This window comes from Buteo buteo, chromosome 12 (assembly GCF_964188355.1).
Source record: "Buteo buteo chromosome 12, bButBut1.hap1.1, whole genome shotgun sequence".
NCBI classification, from domain to species: Eukaryota; Metazoa; Chordata; class Aves; order Accipitriformes; family Accipitridae; genus Buteo; species Buteo buteo.
The window spans coordinates 22,094,030-22,116,183 of NC_134182.1; the positions used below are offsets into that span (position 1 = coordinate 22,094,030).

A 22,154-nucleotide genomic window follows, 5' to 3' on the forward strand; every position below is an offset into this window, starting at 1 on the left:
AACTGTTCTGCCTCAGCCTCCTCCCCAGCCCGGCTGGGGCTGGCCTCCTCCCAGGGCCCCCCCCCAGCCCTGCTGTCCCTCTTGCCTCTTCCCATTAAAGCAGCACAGGCAGCTGAGCTTTGGTGCCGGAGAAAAACAGGTGCCGGAGCCAAGAGCAATGGAGCCAAGTGGAGGGTGGGAAGGCACAGGGGAAGCACAAAAAGCACACCCACGCCCACATGGCAGCACCCCTTGCTGCCATTTCCTCCCACCCCTCATTGGGAGCACGGAGAAAGCTGTTCTGCTGGAGACAGTGGCATGCCCACCTGCTCACTGCCTGTCCCCAGCCCTGGGGACGCTGCGGGAGGGAGATGGGGTGGCAGGAGCATTTCTCTTCTCCCAGCCCTTGCTGCAGAGCTGGGCTGCAGCCAGCACTTCTATTTTAAGCCCCACAACATGTATGAGGAGGCGAGGGGTGTGCACGGCCGAGCCTCGCAGCCCGCTGGCAAGAGGCCCGGCTACCCACAACCCTGGAAACTTCGCCTTCTCCTGCCGGGGCTGGTACATGCTCAGGGCAGGTTGGGCCACCTCCTCTTCCCGCTTCCCAGTGCAAGCTGGAACTGGGGCAGCTGCAGCTGGTGTAGCCTGGTGAAGTTATCGCAAAGTATCTGGGTTGCAGGAAGCCCTGAGGGTCTGGTCACACTCCCCTGGCCCCCTCCATGGCACGCAACATCCACCTGCCATGACCTGTGCCAGCGGCCGTCCTGCAAGAGAGGAAGGCTGGGCAGGCCTGGCAGGGCTGTGCAGGCAGGAGGATTTGCTCTGTGGGCAGCAGCTTCTCCACTGAGCTCCTGTGGCAGGGACAAGGGGCCCAGGTGCCCCATGGGATTAGCTGGGCTGGGCGCAGGCACAGAGGAACCATGGGACAAAGCATCCTTGTGAGAGGCATAAGACAGCTCAGGCTTCTCCTTGAGCAGGGCTGAATGCTGCTGCAGTGGCCCCCCTCATCTGAAGCTCCCCCCATCCCTTAGCAGGGACCACCTTGCAGAGCCCCTCTCCTGTGTTGAGAGGTGCTGCTGGAGGAAGAAGCTCCCAGACTAAGTGTCTGTTTCTTTTTTAATAAAAACACCCCCCCCCCCCCCCCCCCACACCTGCTTGTGTTGCGTGTTGGCAGGATGCCTGGGGAGCCAGTGGCACCCAGGGAGAGCACCGGGTGGGCGGGCAGGCAGGAGGGGTGCTCAGCGCCAGGCTGAGGCCAGGGGCTGTGGTGGCTGGGGCACAGTGCAGCACCGGGGCTGGCTGGAGCAGAGCTGCTTGCCGCAGCCTCTCTCCCCCGGGGAGGCAGCGAGCAGTGAGCTGGTGCTGGGAGTGGAGACCATACCAGGATGGCACCCAAGAGGAGGATAAAGGGCAGGCTAGGGCTTTTCTCCCCCTCGCTTGGGGCTCACTCCTTCTTCCCAAAGAACTTCTTGAAGACAGATTTGTTCTTGGGCCGAGGGGGGCTAGGTGTCTTCTCCCCCAGCGTGTCCTGCGGGCTCCCCGGCCGGGCCACGAAGGAGTGGCAGCGTGCCCGGGGCACAGCCGGTGCTTGCTCCCCGATGTACAGTGTGACGGAGTAGCTGCTCCCAGCCTCCACCAGCTCCTTGGGCATGGCCACCGGGGTGATCTTCTGGTAAGTGGCTGCAAAAGACAGCAGTCAGTGGGGAGGGGAGGGTGCCAGCAGGTGCTGCCAGCCCCCCGAGCCCTCCTCGAGTGGGGGTTGCAGCCCAGGGCACAGCGATGTGGGACCGGGTGGGTGCTGGAGCAGCATCACACCTGTCCTTGGGTGTCTGTGGGGACAGGGGCAGTGGTGCCACCTCCTGGCAGTGACAGCAAAACCAGGGCCATACCTGAGGTGAAGGAGTAGGACCTCCTCTTGTTGGCCACGAGCCCATAGTCGTCATCTGGGCAGCTGTTGTCCCACAGGCCAGGGGACCCCCCGGGTGACCACTGCTGCTCCCTGTGCCTGGCCCCACGAACATCCTCTGAAGCAGAATAGAGACATGTTGCAAGGCAAGGCCACCATAGGACACCCCTGTGTCAGCCCCAAAGAGGACACGGAAATATGTGGTTATCCCAGGAAGTGAAGGGAAGTAACTGGTCCTTCCCTGAACCCCATTCCTGGGCATTGGGCCCTGGCCCAGACACCACTGAGTTCAAGACTGACCGACAGCCTTCAGCTTCCCCCATTCGGCTCCCTTGCACCTCTTTGGGCTGGGGAGAGGAGTCGGGGGACAGCAAGAGCCCAGCCAGGCAGGAAAGTCACCTGCTACTGCCACAGACCCATCGGCTGGGCCATCCTGGCTGCCCAGAGGCTGCTGCAGCTGGGCGTTTGAGCGGGGCAGCACCACGATCTCCTGGCTCTTGGTGGTCGTGACCTGATGATGTCCCTGGAGGTAGGAGCTCCCAGGGCTGGGGACCTTGCTGAAACTGGGAAGCAGCAGAGATTTAGCGAACCAGACTGGCCCACCGATGTCCTGCTGGAGCAGCACACAGCGGCAAGCATGCGAGAGAATTGTAATAACAAGACCTGGCTGGCTGGCTCCTGGCTACTCACCCCCCAGCACCACTGGTACCCTCAACATGGTGTGCTGCCGCCTGGAAGTAATCCACTTCGGGGAAACCTAGGGGCACAGCAGACATCTTGCTGGCAGTGCACAGGACCATCTCGTAGAGCCAGCCCCATCTCTGAATGCCTGTGCTGCATGGCTTGCCCCTCCAATCTCCTGCTGTAGTGCCTGCTCTTGGTCCTACCAACCAGCCTAGGATTTCATGGCGGGGCCTGAACCCCCTCGGGTACGGGCACAGCAGTGGGAAGACCTCAGTATTACAGGTCTCCTTGCCTGAAGGGCAGGCAAGGGATTTCCAGGCCCCACAGAGGAGATGGAGGAAGACCAAGGCAGAATTATAATATTCCCGATACTAGCTTTTTGCTGCTGAGGCTCCACTGACGTCAGTCGTGCTATTCCTGATTTGTAACTGTGTATGTGGTATGGAAACAAAGCCTCCAAATCCTGCCTGGCAGAGAACTACTGTTCCCAATACAGGCTGGGAGGATGCATAAATCAGAGACAATCCTGTGCTGCTTCTCCTCTGACCCCCATGTATCACAGGGCTCAGCGGGGACTGCACACCCATGGTAACTGCACATAGCCAGGCCCCTGCTTTGCCAGCAAGGGCTGCTCACCTGAGTTTTGCTGTAGCTTGGAGACCCATTCGTTCATGAGGGGCTGGGAGGGGGCCCTCAGGAGGTACTCGGAGCCATCCCGCAGCCTGGGGAAGGGGAGAACAAGTCAGCAATGAGACAGACATGGGGTACAGATACCACAGCCCCCACCAGCTTGGGAAAGAAGGGAAGCAGGTGAGAAAGAAGAAATCCTCATCTAGGCACTAGACTGAGCTGGCCCTGCCTGGGGGTGTTGGTGTGCATCTATCCCAGCAGTGCAAAGTCCCCTCCACCTGGGAGGGGTGCTGTAGCTAATAATACCCCAGTTGCCCTGGGTTGAGGTGACTCACTGTAGCCTGAAGCAGTTGGTCTTCTTGGTGTACTCAGCATCTGGGGTGCAGACCGCCCCGGAGAGGTTCAGGGGAAGGGCGACCACAGAGCTCTGCAGCACAGGGAACAGCAAGAGCAACAGCAGGGTTGGCAGGCTCTGCCTTCCCCAGCTGTGGGGGCGAGGGTGCCCCGCTGCCAGCACCCCCCCCTCGCTGCCAGCCCCCTCCCACATCACCCTGCTCTACCCCACCGTACCTTGAGGCTGTCCCGGCGGTCCTGGTAGAAGCACAGCGTCTGCCTCATCAGCACAGCATGGAAGAGGCCCCAGGCCCGGCAGCTGGCCTGTAGGATGAAGCAGAGGACAGCTGTGATGCCAACAGGTTTGGGAGAAGACAGGCACTCCCCTGCCACTCAAAATGCACCCCAACCCTGGTAGGCTTTGCTCTCCCAGCATGGCCAGCAGCACTGCCACGGTAGTGCCAGGAGCATCCCTGGCTTCACTCCTGCCCCAAAACCTGGATGCCACCCACCATGACCAAGCACCCCAGTCCCAAAGGAGCCCCACGGGCATGCTTGTACCTTCCTCCCTCCTGTTTGCAACACGTGCTTCCTTTCCAGTGTCCCCTCCATCATCTGAAACTCCGTTTTACCAGGAGGGGCCTGCAAGGGGACAGGGGATGAGTGAAGCAGCGCTGGGGCCGGCAGTGCTAGCTCAGCCCCTGGGCAGATGGGGTCATTCTGACCCATCCCCAGTGGGCGACACCAAGGTGGGCATGGGACAACAGGAGCAATTTTCTGGCCTCGGCAGGGGCTGGGCTGTTTGTAGGCTTTACAGGTGAAGTGCTGCCTTGCTAAGGCTGAGGGCTGGCAGGGGAGTGCTGCAGGAACCCCCCGATTGAGCACCTAGCTCTTCCCCACCCTGCCAGCTGGAGCGAAGGGACCACCACAGTCAGGGAGTCCCCAAACACAGGTCATGTTTGCTGGAGCAGGTATCCCAGCTGCTGCTTGAGGCGTCCCCCAGCCCCCTGCCTGACCCTGAGGGAGAGCCCCTGGGCCACAGCTCTCACCTTGCTGCCCTCCCTCTCTTCTTCCCCATGCCTCCGCCGATCCAAGGCACCGGGGCTGTCCAAGGAGGCTGCGGACACCAGCTCCTCCACACGGGGGGACACCCCGTGCCCGCTGGGGCTGCCACCACCGCTGTACCCCACACCGGGGCTCTTCTCTCCCAATGGGCTGTGGAGGAGCCGGGCGGCGGTGGGAAGGGTGAACTTGGCCACTAGCACGTTGTTGGCTGATGAGAGGATGAGGGGCCCGGCGGCAGTGGCATCGGGGCTCGGCAGGCTGCCTGCCCCACTCCCCGCCTGGTGGTGGGCATAGCTGCCTGCCGGCAGGCTGGGTGCCTGCTGCTCACCCGCCCCATCCCAGATGGCCTGCAGCTCCTCTTCTTCTTCCTCAAACTGCCTGTGGGCAGGGTGGCAAACCTTCCCGGTGCCTGACACAGGGCTGTGGGGCTGTGGGGACCCCAGCGCCCACTCGAAGACAGACAGCTGGGTGGGGGCGGCAGGGGAAGCCGGGGACCCTCCAGGCTGGCCACTGCCAGCTGGCCGCTGTGTGCGGGCAGTGCCGGGGACGGGTCCTGCCCTGCCTGGGATGCTGGCAGGGGACGGCCCAAGCTCCAGTCGAGCGGCTCTGCGATGCCTGGCCCTCCCAGTGGTGCCAGGGCTGCCATCCTGGCTCAGCTGGGCAGCCAGCTCGTCCCCCTCCCAGCTGACCCGCTCGTGCAGCACACCAACATGGGACGGCCGGCTCGGCCTGAAGTCCAGGAGGTCTTCACCGGCACTGCTGGGGCACCGCGGGCTCCAGCGCTCCTCCCCAGCGCGGTGTGCCCTTTGCCGGCTGTAGCTGGGGTTGAAGCTCACCTCCTCGAACCACGTTCCTCGCTCGCTCTTAGGGGATGTCCCCAGCCCCTCACCAGGCCCGTGGGGACTGTGCCCATCCACAACTACCTCCTCCTGCCATCCAGCCCCATGCGAGCCTGTGGGCTCCCATGGCCTCACGCCCCAGTCCTGCCTCTGCTCCTGCCCCTCCGCCTCCTCCTGCAGCACTGCGGCCCCTCGGTGGCACCCCAGGACCACCGTGTCTTGGGGCAGCTCTAGGCTGAGCACGGAACCCAGGGAAAGGTGGGGGGACATGGGTTTTGGGCCAGGGAGGCGGGGGTCCCGGGACGCCGCCCCACACTCGGCGTCGATGTCCCGCACCAGCGGGTTCCTGACGTAGAGCAGCAGCTCTCCGAGTGGGGCTCCAGCACCCGCCGCTGCTGGCCCCCCCTTCATCCGGCTGCACTTCTGAGGCCACGTGTTGCTGGGGCCATGGTGCTCCTCTGGCGCGGGCTGCAGGGAGCTGGCACCCATGATGCCCTGCAGCGTCAGCAGCCGGGCCTGCTCGGCCCTTGCCCGCTCCCGCCGCTGCAGGCTGTCGAAGAGGGAGCCCGCCCCTGCCTTCGGCAGGGTGTGGGAGGTGGCCGGCGTCCTGCTGCTGGGTGCCGGAGGGCGGTGGGTGACAGCAGGCAGATGCTTCACACTGGAGGTTTTCCCGACCTCCACCTGCGCCTGAGGACACAGAGAAGGAGAGAGGGGTGACGCCCGTGGCTGGAGCCTCCGCCACCCTGCACTGACCACCCCCTCTCCACGCTGCACCTGGGCAAGCAGGGAACCAGGGGGAAGCAGGCAGCCAAAAATGCTCACCAGCAGCACATGCAGAGCTGGGAGCGGCACAGCTTCACCTCTGCCCCTCGAGGGCTGCTCTCACCTCGGCACAGGCAGGGAAGAGGCAGGCAAGGGAACCTTTGCCCATAATGGACTCCCGCAGGTGCGGTGCAGCGGGGGCTGCCTGCGCCATATGGCTCTCCCCCTGCAGCGCTGCCGTCCAATCCACCACTTCTGGGTGGCTACTGAGACAGCAGTCACTGCCCTCAGGCAGCAGAGTGGGCAAATTCCAGGGCAGGGGCTGAGGACAGCCCCTTCCCCTCCCCTTCTGCACAGATAGCCTCTCCAGCCCAGCTGCAGCCCCTCTCCTGGGTTTCCACAGATGCAAGAATGAAAGCAAAGGGTTTTGCCTGCAGGAGCTGAAGCAGTGTCCCCCTGTACCCCTTAGGCTGGAGGGTGCCTGTTAGCAAAACTCTCCTGGTAGCGTGGCAGCCTCTTGCCCTGCCTCGATGACCTCTGGCCTCTATGGCCCCCTGCCCTCTCCCTTGGCTACCCAGCCTAGCTGCACGGGGGCCCGGTCGCAGCTGCCCTCGGGGCTCCTCACACACAGCCATTTGCGCGAGCTCTGGAGCAACAAACAGATGCAAGCCCCAACAAAATACTGGGCTCCCAGCCCCAGGGTTACTAGCCATGCAGCCCAGAGTGAGCCCCCCGCAAAATGTGCACCCTCACATGGCACCATCCACCCTTGCCCCCTTCAGCTGGCTTCACAAGGGACTGCTGCTGCCCCCCAGCAATGGAGGTGGGGAGGCTCTCCTACTGGCCGCCAGCTCACCGTGCCTCCCGTGGCCACCAAAACCACTTACCCAGGGGCCCAAACTGCAGCCAGCCCCGTCTGAGCCCCGTCTTTGCATGCCCCAGTGCCCACACTCTGGAGCCCACAGCACTGGGAGGGTTTCCCCTCTCTTGAGGAACCACTGCTGGCAGGGCACAGCAGCACAGCCAGGAGGGTCGGTAGCAGGCAGATTCACGCCATGCAGCCACTCTGCCCGGCATGCAGCCTTCCCCAGGGACGTTACCTCTTCCACCAGCTGGCGAGGCGGCTTTCTCTTTCGCTTTAAACTACCCCAAGTGTTTCCTAAAAGCCCCTGGCAACGCTTCCAAAAGGTTTTACAGCCTGGGAGTTTAGTGGCAGGGAGCTGAGCAGGGGAAGAGAGAGACACAGAAAGAGTTGAGGGCAGAGTGGGTGAGAAGCTGCAGCAGGAGAGCGCAGGCAAAGTGGGTGTCACAAGCTGGTCCCCAGCCCTTGGGCATCGCTCGGCATCAGCACAGCCAAATGTCCCTCTCCTGAGGCTGACATAGCCCCAACAGCTCGCTTGGAAATGGCCCGGGGAGGTCCCAGCATGGGGGCTACCCCATAGGCCTCAAAGCCTCCCAGTCTGCATGGGGGCAGAACTCCAGAGAGCTGCCCTGGCTGCACAGTAGTGGCCGGCCCACACTGGGTGCTCACCCATGGTTCTGCTGAAGCTGCCTACCGTCTCCCACGTACCGTCTGCAGCACCTCCTCCCCTGGCCGCTCACTGCCGCCCACTGGCTGCACCTTCTTCTTCTCGCCCTTCTTGCCGATGCTGAGGATGAGGTTGACCGTCCCCCCCAGCCCGCTGGGGCCCCATGGTGGCAGCAGCAGCGTGGAGGTCTCAGCAGGATCCCAGATGACAGACTCCTCGGGAGGTCCTGCACCGTGGGGTGTTGAGCTGCTGGGCTTCCCCCAGCTCTGCTCCACTCCCAATGGGGCATCTGAGAGGGGCGATGCTGGTGGAGAGATGGCCACTCCTGCTGGCTGCCGCGGCTCCGATCTTGGCATGGGCTTCAGGAGGGAGCAGGGCGTGAACTCCACTGGGCTGTGGATGCTCTCCAACTGAGGCTGAGCACACAGGGCATGCTGCTCCTGGGGAGAAAGGCAAGAGAGGGAACATGGAGGAAAGGCTGCCAGGGCCAGGCACTTTCTCAGGACAATCTTCCCTTTGCCCTGCCTGAACCCCAGAGAGTCCCAGAGTTATTGGCACACATCCCTCCTCTACTTCTGCACCACCCAACTCGGTCCAGTGCCTCTGCTACCCTCAGCCTCGAGGCTGGTCCTGCTCCCCAACAGTCTCATCGTGGCTGGGTACTCACTTGGCTGGTGGGGGACATGCCTGAGGGGCCTTCCGGGCGCCTTCTGTCCTCCTGCTTGCTCCCCAGGTCCCGCTGATGTCTCTGTGCTCGCCAGCGCACCAGGACCCAGCCCAGCATGCTCTGCAGCTCCTCCAAGCGCTCCTTTATCTGAGGGGAGGAGAGATGCTGGGCAGCCTGCAAGGACCCTGGGCCCAGGGTCACTGGCCCTACTAGGACACCTCATTACAGAGCAGTTTAGGAGTTTTTTGGGAGTGGGATTGGGAGTGGGATACAGTCAGTCACATCATCTCAAGTCTCAGCATCCATTGCTGGGTGAAACCCCTTCCTGCCCTGAGCAGCCCCGGGGATGCATGGCCAGCCCCATACCACTCGCTGGGGCTCTGCACCTGCACCTTGCTCCCTCCTCCAGGGACTGTCCCCAGAGGATTTCAGGGGGTGCTGAGGTTCCCCAACCCCATTTCCCCTGTCCTCACTGTTGCGCTTAGGTAGTGCTCCTCAGACACCAGCTGCTGCCCTGAGGCCGCCAGTGCCTCAAACTCCTTGAGCTTCCCTTCGATCCTCCTCTCCAGCTCCTCACATGGAGTCTCCAGAAGGCTGTGGCCACTTGGGCTTTCAGAGAAGATCTGAGCCCGCGTGTCCTCCGTCCAGGAGCTGTGGGCACGTGAAAGAAAGGCTGAGGGGGCTGAGGAACGACCCAGCCCCTCCTCAGCCCTGCAGGCCCCAGGGAAGCCATTCCCATGCTCAGAAATGGCTGGAAGCAGCTCACTAGGGTAGTGGCAAGTGTGGCAGGGCAGGGGAAGGTGCTATGGGGCTGCCCCAAGGCAGGCAGCCCTGACACAGCCCTCTGTTCGAGGGTCCCCATGGTCTTGCCTGGCTGCAGCTCTGGCACTGCCCACATACCCACCAGCAGCCCATGCTCTGGCAATGCCATGCTCTCACCAGCTCCCCCCCAACCACCACAGAGGCAACCCCGACAGCTCATCACCACTTACATCATGGCTAAGTAATCCTTGAAGAAGTGCCGCAGCCGGCTAGCCTGCTGCATGCGGGCCCGGGTCTCCTGCAGCAGCTCCTGCAGCCCTGCCCAGGCCAACAGCGTCCCCTGCACCTCCCGGCTGATGGGGCACAGCCGAGCAGGGCAGAGCTCTTGCAAGCGAGCAGCTGCCCTCTCCAGCTCCTCCAGCTTCCCCTGGAGGGTCTCCGATACCACACACTAAAGATCACAAGGCAGAAAAGGTTCAGGATGCATCCAACCACTCTTTGCCCAAGGATGGACTCCCCTGCACTTTGGGATGCAGGGACGGAGGGGAGGATGGAAGGGAGGATGCTGGCACAGCAGCTGCAGGGAGTGGGCAGAGCCACCCTTGCTAGGGAGGATGGGCAGAGCGGAGGGCTGCCTGATTTCCCGCTCTGCTTCTGTGAGTCACCTCCCCACCGCCGGGAAGATGAGCAAGGTGCTGGCAGCTGGGCACTGGCACACGGGAACTGATGCAAGCTCTCTCCCCTTGCCTAGCCTGTGCTGGCAGAGGGGAGTGGAGTGGGGCAGAGCTCGGCTTGGCTGGAAAATTCCAGCCCACCCTGCCGTGGTGTGCCAAGGCTTACAACACCTGGGCCCCTGGGGGCCAGTGCCTCTCTGGGACAGCCCCAGCCAGCCAGGACACCTCCCCACCATGGGCACGGCTGGCCACGTTCCCTGGGTCTCACCTCCAGCTCCTGCTGCTGGCTCAGCAAGCCCTGCAGCCCCTGGAGATCCTTCTCACTCTTCACTGTGGTGAAGCTGCTCTCTGCTTGGGCAGTGCCTCGAGCCAGTGCCTCGGCTCTGCATCGAAGGGTCTCCAGGCACAGTGATACCTCCGCCACCTAGATGGGCAGGGTGGAGGGGGAAGACAGATGAGCCCCGGCGTGGGACCTGTGCCACCACTTGCCACGCAGCCCCAGCCCACCCCAGCCTGGAGGCACCCTGCCACGCGCCTGCAAAAGGGCAGGGAGGACCAGCCATGGCAGAGATAGGGATACCAGCCTTGCACAGAGTGGTCCCCATATATACCAATGCCCTTGTGTCCCACTGCGACCAGCCGAAGCATGTGGTCCGTCCCAACTAGCCAGCATGTCCAACTGCAGGTAGACCACGTGGCTGCATCCCCAGACCCTCCGCCTCCATCTCCTACCAGGCGTTCCAGGCTCTCTGTCTCCGCCGCCACTTCCATGACCCGCTCCCACTCCTTTGCTGCATCGTTCAGCATCTCCACGGCCTCCTGCAGCTCTCCCAAGGGACAGCTCATGTCCTCGCTGCTCAGCGGCTGGCTGGCCTGGGCTGAGACCAGGGGAAAAGACCCCTGCGAGCCACAACACCCACTCCCTGGCTGAAGCCAACAGAAACACTGGGCATGAGGGAGGTGGGGAATGACCCCCCCAGGCAGCTGGGCCTGAGGGGGGCACCCACAGGGTCACCCTGCCAGCCACAGAACAACCCTTGGGCCGGTCCCAGGTGCTGGGTGATCCCAAGGGACACCTGGCCACGCTGCTCACCGCTGCAGGTCCCTGCCGGCTCCGTGCCTCCTCCTCTTGCAGGTCCTGCAGGAACTCAGACAGGACTAGGGAGTCACGCAGGTCTGCTGCCCGGCGCCGCAGGGCTGCCTGCACACGTGCCAACCTGTGGGGACAGGCACCCGTCACAAGTGCTGGCACCCTCTGCGCCTCCTTGGGGTGAGCATCCTCCTCCCTGCTCGTCCTGGGGACCAGAGAGGTGGAACCTTCCCTCGGGACTCACTTCTCCTCCACCATCTCCACCTTCCTCTGCATCTTCCTTGCCCCATCATGCTCGGCAGGTGGCTCGCCCGCTGCTTCCTCCCGCAGCGCCTGGAGCTTGAGGCCACACAGCAGGAGCTGCCTCTCCAGCTGGCCCATCTCCTCCAGGTCCCAGCGCAGCTCTGCCGGGCTTCTCATGGTGGCTGGCTCCGAGAGTGACCCGGCCACGGCTTGCAGCCACCGCTCAGCCCGGTCCAGCTCCCCCACCAGCCTCAGTGCCTGCGGGGAGAGTGGGCAACCCATCAGCCTGGCTCTGAGCCACCCAGGGGAGGCAGGAGCCATGCTGCCACCCCACTGCAGGTACCCGGGGCACCAGCAGCTTGGACAGCAAAGTTGGAGCAGCACGCAGGCTGCGAGGTCAGCCAGAGATGTCGCTGCTAATGCTGCAGCTCCAGTCCCCGTGGGCACTGGCTTCGCTTGCCAATCCCCAGCAAGCTGCTGGATTGGGGCATGCCCCTGTGCCCACCCCAGCCCTGCCTCCGTGTACCTTATCGATTTCCTGCAGCACGGCACCGTTCTCCTGGTGCTTCCTCTGCAGGTCCTCCCACAGGTCCCCCAGCTCCCGCAGCATGGCCTCCACCTGCGGGCTCCCTGGGGGTCCCCCTGGTGCTGACTCCTCCTGGGAGGCAGGGAAGGTGGTTAGGACAGGCCTTGCCTGGTGTATCCCCAACCCACACCCAAGGGGGCTCACCAGGAGCACAGCCCTGGTGCTGGAGCTGGAGTCCAGGGGCTCCCGCTGCATCTGTGCTTCCTCTGGGCTCTCCACGTCCCCCACTGGACGCAGGGGGACTCTGGGACTCATGCTGTCTTTGTGCAGGCACACAGTCTGCCGAGGAGCAGAGAGACAAGATGCATTAGTGCCCAGACCAGGGATGGGCGCGAGTGCACAGGCATGCATGCCCATGAGCAAGCAGGAGGGGGTACCCCTCGACACTGGCTCCCCTGGCTGGGCTGGGAGCAAAGGGGGCTCTTGGGGAGACATTACCGCGTTCACTGCCTGACAGACGTCCTGCAGCTGGGCCTCTGGCTGCTGCGTCCCGCACTCGGCCTCTGTCTCTCTCCTCCTCCCGCAGAGAGGGGGACAGTCAGGATTGCAAGGTCCCCCCTTGCACAGAGGACCCCATGTCTATTCCCTTTGACTCCATCCCACTCCCCACAGCCACCTCCACGAGTCAGTACCTTTTGCTGTCCCCGCCGTGAGGGGGCTGCCCTACTGCTGGGGAGCCAGGCCTGCTCTCCTCCTCCATCCCGTGCTCCGCCATCTTCCTCGGCACATCCTTCGGCACCTATAGCACAAAAGCTCCCATTCCTCCTTTGCCAGCCCAAAGCAATTATCGCTTTGTCCCAGGCCTGGCACTTATCACCTCCCGTAAGTGGTGAGGCCAGGTCACAGGTGTGCTCAGCTTGGGCTTTGCCCAACTCCCGAACTCCTTTCCCACAAGCTCCCCCATATTCCTGAGGCAGAGGCGCTGGAGATGCCTGCAGGAAGGCAGTGCTCACCATGCTCCCAGGGCCTCTCGTCCATTTATCTTCTGCTTCCTTCCCTCCAGCCCCACAGCTGCTATCATCTCCTCGGGGCTCTGCACTCCGAGCCACAGCTTCGCCCACTGGGGAACTGCCTGCCAGGGCTGGAGCCTTCTCCATCCTGGGAAAGGGGTGCAAGGGAGGCCCAGGGGTGCAGAGGATAGAGAAAAGAGCAACGTTAAGTGGAGCTGGTGCCCCAGAGAGCCTGCCAGGGGTTAACCCAGGTCTTTCCCCAAGCCTCTGGCTCCAGCACTGGGGGGACAGGGTTGAGGCCCAGGGGCTCCTGCCGCACTGTACCCTACCTCAGCACCTGCTGGAGCTGCGCCCAGCTCTCCTTGACATCTCGGTGCTTAGGGGAGACTCGGGCTGCCAGGCTGGGCTGCAGGCTGAGGAGCTGGGACACAGTCACATCCAGCATCTGGAAGAGAGAGAGCAGCTGGGGAGCAATGACAGGGCTGGCAAGGGATGCGCCACCGCAGCCGCGGTGCGAGTGCGTGATGGCAACCCACCTCCAGCCCTGCGGGGGCAGGAGAGGCAGCGAGTGCCAAGTCCAGTCCCCTGCTGTCCCCGGGGATGCTCCCCCATCCAGCACACAGCCCTGGCCACCCCACACGGCTGTGGGGTGCCCACCGAGCCCCCAGCCTTGCTGATGCCAGTGCTGACCCGGGAAGGCACACATCCTCGCTCTGCCGGGATGCTTCCCAGGGCTCAGAGGACGAGGCAGAGCCTTGCACTTACCATCACTTGGCTGGCTATATCCCTGACATCCCGATCCTGGCATGGCTCACCCTCCCCTGGCTTCCCTGCACCGCAGAAGCTCCTCTGCTGTAAGAAGGAGCTGCAGTCAGCAGTGCGAGGTGGATGGGGACCTGCCCTCAGCTCCAGCAGAAAGGGACGCTGCAAAGCTGCGTTTGCCGCTCTGGGTCCCCTTCTTATACCAGGATCCATCCCCCAGCTCTCTCCCCGAGCTCCAGGCTGAGGGTGCTGGGACAACAGCAGCCCCCATGCAGGGGTACGAGAGCGAGGTGCTGCCCACCCAGTTTCGTTCTGGCCATGCAATAGCCCTGCACCAGGCTGACCGTGGTTCCAGTGCTGGTACCTTGGCGTGGATGGCCCTGAGCAGGGTATCTGCTTGCTGGAGGAAGGCAGCCACCTCCAGGGCCAGATGCAGAGCCTCGTGGTGCTCCTTCAGGGTCCCCTGCAGCCGCAGCCACCTGTGCGGGTGGAAGGGGAGAGGTGAAGGGCAGCCTGTACCCCACTGGGTAGCTGTGCAGAGCTGGGGCAAAGGGAGGCAGGTGGGAGGTTTGGGGGGTCCTGCTTCTCAGCCTGTCAGGTCCCAGCACCCGGCTCAGTCCCGCTCAGCCTGTGTGCCCTCCACTCACATTTTGTTGAGGTGCTTGCGCCGGGCTGAGATGCTCCTGCTCTCGCTTTTGCCTTGTTTCTCCAGCTTCTGGGCCAGGCTGTTCAGCTCCTTGTGCAGACTCTGGAACTGCTGCTCCTCCTGGCCCAAGCAGAGAGACAGACATCAGCATCTGCTTTCAGGGACCTGCGCCATGCCCCAGCCTCGTGGGGTTTGGGGTCCCCAGCACACTGGCAGCCCCCCAACAGCCTCTCACCTGCTTCAAGTCAAGGATGCGGCGGGTGAGCTGGACCTTGTCCGGGCTTTCCTGCAGGAGGGCTGCCAAGGAGGGCTTCTCCTCCTGGGCCAGGGAAGGGTGTGAGAAGGCAGAGGGACAGCATGGCTGTTCCTCTCCCCGAACCGCACTCCCCGCACCCCACACCTTGTGCCTGATCCATGCCTCCAGCCGCTCGGCTTTCCTGTTGAAGTCTTGCAGGCTCCGCAGCCCCCCCGGGGCTTTGCTCTGACTGGCAGCCGTCTGCTTCAGGAGCTGCCACTGGTCCCGCAGGGCCAGCAGCTGCTTCCGCACCACCTCAGCGCTGGGCCTCGCCTGCCACGTCAGCTGCTCACCCATCTGTGGGGAGAAGGGACCCACTCAGTGTCAGGGGCTCCCAGGGACCCTCCACTGCAGAGGGCCTGGGGACACAGGTGCTGCGGGGAACAGGAGGTGTGCCACCGCCCAGCCTCACCTGGTTGAGCTTTATCAGTGTGTTCTCGAAATCCTTCATGTCCCACTGCAGGGTCTGAGCCATCTCTGCCCAGTCCTGGAGGTCGCAGCCATCCTTCAGGTCCCGCAGCTTGCCTTGCACCCAGCCCTCCGCCTGCAACGTGGGAAGAGCCACGTGGCCAGGTGCCTCTGCCAGAGCCCTGAGGACGCGGCTTCGGGGACCCACGCCCAAACCCCAGCAAAGCCGTGACAGGGACTGAAGGGCACCCTTTTGGCTGACGACCCGTTTGTTCCAAGCACCAACAGGCTAGCAAAGGGGGTCAGGACAGCATCAGTGGCAACGGGGGTGGGAAGGCAAGCAGCATCTCGCTTCTTTCCAGCATCTGCCCCAGCACAGCAGAAGCTGGGGGGGCCCCCACACAGGCCAGTCTGGGGGGGTCTCTGCATGGGACATCCCTGCATGAAGCATCTCTTCTTCCTGCACTTTGCTCCCCGGTGCAAGCACTTGTGCACCCTCCCCAGCATGGTGTGGAAGCAGCTCCCCCACGCCATCCCTGTTCCCATGCCGCTGAGGAGGAAGAGGGGCTGGGAGTAGGAGGAGGATGGGGGACGGGAGGAGCGTGCGCACGTGGGGAGGAAGCAGGGCCCTGGTGCGGGCTGACCCCTCTCCCTGGGGCCGACAGCCAGGGAGAGGCAAGCCAAACATGATCTCATGCCACAACCACGGCTTCGCTCCGGGCCGGGAGTTCAGCCCTCCTTGCTGTGCACCCCACCCTGCAGCTCACATGAAAGGCTGCTGGTGGCCCACCCGGCCCGCTCCCCATGCAGCCCCTTGGGCGGCTGCCCCAGCTGGTCTCACCTGTAGCATCTCCCGGTTGAACTGGGCTACCAGAGGGCTTGGGTCGAGGAGGGGGGCTGCTCCTGCACTGCTTCGCCCACCACATCCTGGTGCCATGGTGGGTTCCTTGCCCTTTGGGGTCTCTTTCTGGGGTGACAATGCCAGAGCTCCTGCCAGCTAGGGCAGGCAGAGGCAGGGGGGTCAGTGTGCCACCTCAGGGAGCCCTCCCCCTCACCTCCCAGGAGTGTTTCAGAAACCCAAATAAAGTATGTCAGCCTGCCTCATCCACGGTCCCACTCCTTCACTGACATCTTTGGGTTCTCGCCCAGCTCCCCAAGGCAGAGCTCCCCTCCACCAAGGCTGTACCAGTGGCTTTCACAGTCCCAGCAGGAGGTTGCCAAGCTGTTCCTTAGCCCTGGGTCCTTCTGGGCTAGCGAGATGGCACCCAGCACCTGGGCTGGTCCCTGCGCCCACTTTGGAGGTGGATGCGGTGCTTGCTGCCCCCCCCAGCCTCAGGCTGCGGATCCCTGCAAGGAGCGCTCGTGTCTGTGACATCTGTTTGGTGTCACCCTGGGGGACACTGCTAGGGGACGCGATGGGGGAACTATGGGCTGGGTCCTAAATAAGCTCAGCCCACCACTCCCTCAGGGGCACTCAGAGACCCCCATGCCAAGCAAGCGGCAGCGGGGGCAGAAAGCGCAGCATTTCCCCTGGGACGCAGCCTCAGGGGTGGCCGGTGCTGACGAAACCCTCTGTCAGGGCTCCAGCTCCACCGGGGGTGATGGCGAAGGTCAGCCAGCAAAAGTGCTGGCCCCCCTCCAAGCTCAGCCCCGGGCCTAGCTGCACGCAGCCTAGGGGACGGCACAGCCACCTGGGCACTCACTTCCCACCCTGCTGCCTGGGGACAGGGACCTGACCGCACACTAACTGGTGGCAAACAGGAGCCTGAGCATCTTCAGGAGAAACCTGAAGGTGCAGGGCTCACTGCCTCCTCTCACCAGGCAGAAATTGCTCCTGGGGCCAGCCTGGGGCAGCCCTCCCTCCCCAAGGGTGCTGGGTGTGAGCTGCCCCGTGGGGTCGCAGCTGCACCCGAGGCCATCAGGGAGCAATCTCCCAGGAGCCTGCAGAGCAGTGGGGTTCGGGCAACTGTTTCAGGCTCTCTAAGCACTCTGGCATGTTCTGCCCTGCTGACGGCATGGGATTCGCTTTTCAAAGCCTTTCTGCCTAACCACAAGAACTACAGAAATCCTCTGTCTTTTTTTTTTTTTTTTTTTTAAGTAGCAACATAATTCTCAGGCCCTCCTGTGACTCCAGGATCTTCAGTCTCTTGACGTGGCCAGGGCTGGAGGAGCCCCTAATCCAGCTCCCTTGGAAGTGATAAAACCTCTAGGCACTGGCCTGGGGGCTGACCCCTTGCCCTGTCATGCCCAGCTTGTCCCCTTGCTCATTTAAAGCGGTAAGGCTCCCTCCGTGCCCGGGCACTCGACAAGCGGCTACCCTCACTTGCTCAGCCCCAAGCTGTGCCCCTGGGTCAGGCCCTCCTAAACAGCAAGGGCAGAGGATGTACCGCATAGAAGGGGGAACCTCTGTCCACTGGAGAGCAGAAACCACTGGCCTGGGGGCTCCCAGACTCCTGCTGCTCATCCTCCGCATCCACGCCCTTCCTGAGGAAGGCCTAGAGACGGGAAGGTGCAGCCGTGAGCCTGGAAGTGCTTGACCATCCTAGCAGCTGAGGGGACGGAGGAGCGTGCACCCTGCTCTGGGCCAGAGGAGGCTGCCAGCAGTACCCAGACACCACTTGGCCAGGCTCTTGCCCGACCCTCTTGATGCATCCAGGCCAGGCTCCTCTAGGCATCACCTGCAGCTCCTGCCATGTGTTCAGCCAGGAGCAAGAGCTCCTAAGCTTGCTTTGCTCAGTGCCTTCTCCATTTTAGCTCCCCACATACCCCCTTTTTCCCCTTGAATTGACTCCAAAGCCAGCAGAAACCCATCCAGTGGTCACCACTGGCCCCTGGTCATTTAAGGATGCTCGGAGTCAGCCCCCCCGCCCATCTCCAGGACAGCAGAGCAGAGGCGCGAGGGCACAGGAGATCACTAACCCCCAAACCTCTCAGCTGCTGATCCCTGACCTCAGCCTGTCTGGGAAGCAAGAGTTAAGGGGGTGGCTGACTCGCAGGGAAGGGCTCCCAGGGGACAGGGTGAGGGTGGGAGCAGGAGACACAGGAGGAAGGAAGTCCAGGAGCTTCGGCCAGGCACAGAGAGGAGGTCCAGGATGAACTCTGCATTACCTTATCCTTAATGGAGCCCAGCCCCAGGAGAAGAGGTGCGTGGGATTGCTTGGATCATGCACAAGGGCAGTCACTCTCATCCTCTACGGATGGATTGTTTCCTGGGCTGTCAGATATAGTGGGCCAATTTAGGGACCTCCTTCCACTCCCTCCCTGGAGCCACCTTGCTGCCTCTGTAACAGCTGTCCACATGCGCACAGGGCAACGCAAGGTGGTGGGCAATGTGCGCTGTCCCGATACCCCCTCCTCTGAGACCGCAGCAAATGGGATGGTGGATCAGCCGGAGCTGGACCTAGCCCACCACTGCTCAGACCACTCCAGTCTTGGGACAGTGTCCAAGGGGGAACCAACCCAGGCAAAGCAGGACTCCCTCTCTGCACAGAAAAGTGGCTTCCTACCATCTCTGCAGGACTGCAGAAGAGTCCCAACGTGAATGGCAGCCACCAGCACTAGAGCTGCTGCCACCAACAGCCCTATAACCCCTGGAAGACCAGCACCACCAGACCTTTCCAGGGGCCTGCAAAGCCCAGCTGGTGGCTGAAGAGGACAGACCACCGTACCACGCCGCAGCATCCCATCTTGAGCAGACAAAGCAGGCAGGGAGTGAGGCTGAGTCACGTAGGCGCAGCGAGAGCTCAGCACGTCTGGCAGGAGGGTGCCAGAAGGAGAAGGCACCCCCCACCTGACCACAGGGCCAAGAGGTTTGGATGCCTGTTTAGGGAACGGCTGGGAGCTAAACGTGAAGTGCTTATGGGGCTTAAGTCCCTAGGAAGCCCCTCTTCTAGGCTGAAGCATCCCACATGGGCTGCAGCCTGCAAGCCTTCCCCCAGGGCTCAGCTGTGGGAGACTAGCCTGCAGGTGACACAGGACCTTTATTTAAAGTCCCCGTCTCGCAATCAGCTGCAGGAAAACAGGGCTGCCGGCACAAGGATGACTTCATCCTTCCCGCAGAGCTGCTCCACTGGGACTGCCCCCCCTCCCCGGTCCCTCTGGCCAGAGCTGGGTCCTTGCTATGGCAAAACAACAAATTTTCACAGCCACCGAAGGCTGGGAGAAGGAGCAGTGCCTTCCTCCGCATCCATAAGGTGCTGTGCTAACTGCTCCCCAGCAGGACCTCAGGCTTCACAACTTGAGCAAATCCACACATGAAATGAGTGCAGTGGCCTCAGCTTCCTCCTCTGCAAATGCTTCATTCCCTCGTTAATAGCAAAATTAACACAGCACACAGGCTTGCTGTGTTCCCATAGAAGAGTAGGTGCCAGTGACTTCCCATGAGCAAGACGAGCGAGGCCAGACCCTCCTGGGCTCCACCATGCTCATCCTGGAGTCCCCTATTCCTACAGGGCAGGAGCGAGGGGCAGAGCTGGGGGCTGGGGGGCACACTTGGGAAAGCCCCAGTGTGCCCTGCCCAGGGGACAACGTTCCCTTCTCTCCTCCGGCTGCCATCCCACTTAACGCACGCTTTCCCCTGCGCCCTGGCTCTCCCTCTCTCTCCCAAAATTCCTTCTTGCAGCCTGCCCCCCCTTCCAGCTCCACCCCTCCCAGGCTGGACAGGCAGGAAGGGCTGATCCTGGCAGCCTCCAGAGAGTCCTGCACCACACCACCGTGCTGAGCACATGTCCCTACCTTATATGAAACAGGGGGAACCCTCATGCCAATGCCCCTTGGGCTGCGCAGACTCCGGCCGCCCAGCGAGAAGCTGCCTGCATGCCGGAGGAAGCGGCAGCTCTTGCAAGGCCGTGCCTAGCCTTTATTGGCAATGAAGACAAGGGTTTTGGCAGTGGGCTGAGCGGCTCTCCCTAGCGCTATCCTGCTGGGAAACCAGCTGTTGCAGGTCAGGGTTAAATCCCAAGGAGTTCCTGCCTGCTCTTGCCAGCAACGCCGAGGTCTCTGAGCTGCCTTCCCCACCATCCCAGCCACACAGGGGGTCTCCCAGGCTCCCGCACTGATGCATTCGGACCTCCACACCTGCTAGTGCTGAGACTCGGAGGGTGGGGTGCCAGGAGCCCTGGGTCCTGCTCCTAGCCTTGTCTTGGCTCTGCCCGGCTGTGTGGCCCTTCATGAGTCACTTCCCTTCTCCCAGCCTCCGTTTCCCCTCTGGTAAACGGGAGAACGAGTTCCCAGCTCCCCGCACACAACTGCATCATAAGCGAGCATCCCAAGAGCTGAGCCCTCCATAGCCAGGCTCTGGGGCAGAGCTTTTCTGGGTCATCTCAGCCCTAGGGAAAGCTCGTCTCCAGCTCACCCGCAAAGACCTCCTGCACTCCAGCCTGACGGTACAGAGAAGAGCCCTGGGGGGCATGGGAGGAAAAGCAACTACCCCACAAGCCCTGTAGCGAGTGCTGCCTGGGGGGCACGGGGATAAGGCAGCAGGGATCCCCAGGACCTACCCGTCCCTTGGCGGCCAGGGACGGGGAGCCGCAGGGAAGACGGGGAGAGAGCAGGGCGCAGGGTACAGGGAGCGCTTACCTTGAACGGAGCTTTCCCTGTCCTGCTGTTGTTGTTGTTGTGGTTCCTCTCGCCGCCGGTCCGGGCAGGGTCTCCGGGTCCCCCTGCGTCCCCCGCGCCAGCCTCCCCATGCCAGTTGGACAGCGTGATCTTCTTAATGGAGCGGGCGAGGGAGTTGCGGTTCAGCTGCTCCTCGTCGGTCGCCCCATCCTCGCCGGGGCTGGGGCTGCGGCGCTGGCCCGCGGGGGCGGCGGGGCCGGCCCGGGCTTGGGCCAAGTAGAGGGAGATGCGCTCGTTGAGGCTGCGGCGGAGGCCGCGGTGGCTGTCCAGAGCGGAGGCGAGGGCGATGCCGGGGCAGGCGTCCCCGGAGAAGTCGGCGGCACACTTGGGCAGCGAGAGCTTGGTGCTGATGGTGAAGGGCTGCACCTTCCGCGCCGTGCTGCCCGACATCCTCGTCCTCCCCGCCGCCGCCGGCGGGCAGGGGGGCCGCCGGCGGGCCCGGCCCGGGCACCGTGGGGCGAAGCGGCAGCGCGGAGCCCCCGCCGCACGGGAGCGCCGGTGATGGAGACGGCCCCGGCGGCGCCGGCTCCTTCCCCGGGGCGGGCGGCTGCGGCGGCGGCGGGGCCGCCCCTTCCCGCGGGGGCGTTCAGCGGGGCGGCCCCGCGGCGGGGGGCAGCGGCGCAGGGGGCGGCCCGGCTCCCATGGCCGGAGCGGGAAGGCGCGGGCGGCCGGCCGGCCGCGGCTGCCTGGGCGGACCCTCCCGCCCCCGCCGGGGCGCGTCCCCTCCCCTGCCCGGGTCCCTCCTCCCGCGGCGGGCAGGGGAGGCGGGGGAGAGCCGCCGCCGCGCCCTGCCTGCCCTGCCTGCCCTGCCTGCCCTGCCTTCCCTTGCCCGGCCGGCTTCAGTCGTCCACCTTCTTGCGCAGGTTGAGGAGGCAGAGCAGGCAGGTGAGCAGGGCCTGGCGGCTCTCCCGGGAGCGCAGCCGGCGCCCCAGGCGGCGGAGCGGCGGCAGGAGGCGCTTGCGGGCCAGCGGCAGCAGGCGGGCGAGCAGGGCGCGCAGCAGCGGGGCGGCCAGCGGCGGGGCGGGCATGCTGCCCCCCGAGCCTGCGGGCGCACCGTCAGCCCCCGGCGCCCCCCGAGGTGCCTCGGCGGATCGGGGGGTGCCCAGGAGCTCCTCACGCTTCGGACCTTCCGACCCGAGCGGGATGCGGGAGGCCGAGCGCGGTGCTGGGGCGTCCGCACCCCTCTGGGAGCGGGGGGCTGCTTGGGGGAGGCACTCTTACCCTCCTTGGGATCCTTCCTGCTCCGGGACACCGCTCGGCCCTTTCTCCCAGAGGAGCCTGTGCCGCTCAGCTCCCCCCACGTGGACCCCCCACCAGCCCAAATGGCAGGAACAGCTCCAGAGCGAGGGACAACAGCAAAAAAAACAGCTGCCCATTTAAATGCCCCCTCCTCCCAGGCCAGACACATGCTCCCTGTAAGCGATACTGCCCAGGACCCCATTTGTCCAGGACCCCATTTGTCGGGGTGGCAGTGCCGGGGGAAGAAGGGGGGTGAGGGAGGAACAACATCTGCCCGCCACAGAAATGTGGGCTGGTGGGATGGGGTCCTGTTTCACTACAAGGCTTCGCAGAAGCCCCTGAGCAGGCAGCCGGGTCCAAAATATGCTTGCCTGTCATTCTGTGCCAGCGCCAGCAATTGCCACCCTGCTCCCACAAGGGCCAGGAATGCAGACCAGGCGGACTGCCAAGGAGAGCAAGCAAGGGATGCCCCAAGGCACGAGCACAGAG

The 22,154-nt window shown here is 63.7% G+C and overlaps 1 protein-coding gene across 6 annotated transcripts; it reads right to left on the reverse strand.

The window, feature by feature from the left end:
* Positions 1-1,077: 1,077 nt before the first annotated feature.
* On the reverse strand, positions 1,078-20,816 carry LOC142038027 (uncharacterized). 6 transcript variants are annotated; one of them, XM_075042975.1, is made up of 32 exons: positions 20,388-20,816; positions 15,652-15,807; positions 14,815-14,946; positions 14,508-14,699; positions 14,343-14,426; positions 14,109-14,227; positions 13,826-13,940; positions 13,465-13,548; positions 13,029-13,144; positions 12,703-12,847; positions 12,381-12,488; positions 12,188-12,268; positions 11,894-12,028; positions 11,690-11,821; positions 11,165-11,421; positions 10,924-11,047; positions 10,563-10,757; positions 10,099-10,254; positions 9,387-9,607; positions 8,868-9,045; positions 8,395-8,541; positions 7,769-8,167; positions 7,299-7,418; positions 4,582-6,123; positions 4,094-4,174; positions 3,770-3,856; positions 3,535-3,626; positions 3,206-3,291; positions 2,576-2,642; positions 2,285-2,448; positions 1,869-2,003; positions 1,078-1,659 (listed from the first exon to the last, which is right to left on the reverse strand). In XM_075042975.1, exons 1-32 carry the CDS (start codon positions 20,814-20,816, stop codon positions 1,424-1,426), a joined length of 6,315 nt encoding a protein of 2,104 aa, XP_074899076.1. In that variant the 3' UTR covers positions 1,078-1,423. The 6 variants fall into 6 exon arrangements, with proteins under 6 accessions (XP_074899076.1, XP_074899077.1, XP_074899075.1 ...); XM_075042976.1 differs by having other exon boundaries at positions 12,188-12,263; positions 12,382-12,488; positions 13,465-13,551; XM_075042974.1 differs by having other exon boundaries at positions 12,188-12,266; positions 12,382-12,488; positions 13,465-13,551.
* Between the last annotated feature and the right edge of the window lie 1,338 nt (positions 20,817-22,154).

Coding starts and splice junctions, on each gene's coding strand:
- LOC142038027 (XM_075042975.1), bottom strand. CDS start 20,816: ATGTCGGGCAGCACGGCGCGGAAGGTGCAGCCCTTCACCATCAGCACC. Junction 12,848..13,028: donor CAGCTCCAGCAGGTGCTGAG/GTAGGGTACAGT, acceptor CCCCTTTCCCAG/GATGGAGAAGGCTCCAGCCC. Junction 7,419..7,768: donor GGGAGGAGGTGCTGCAGACG/GTACGTGGGAGA, acceptor TCCCCTGCTCAG/CTCCCTGCCACTAAACTCCC.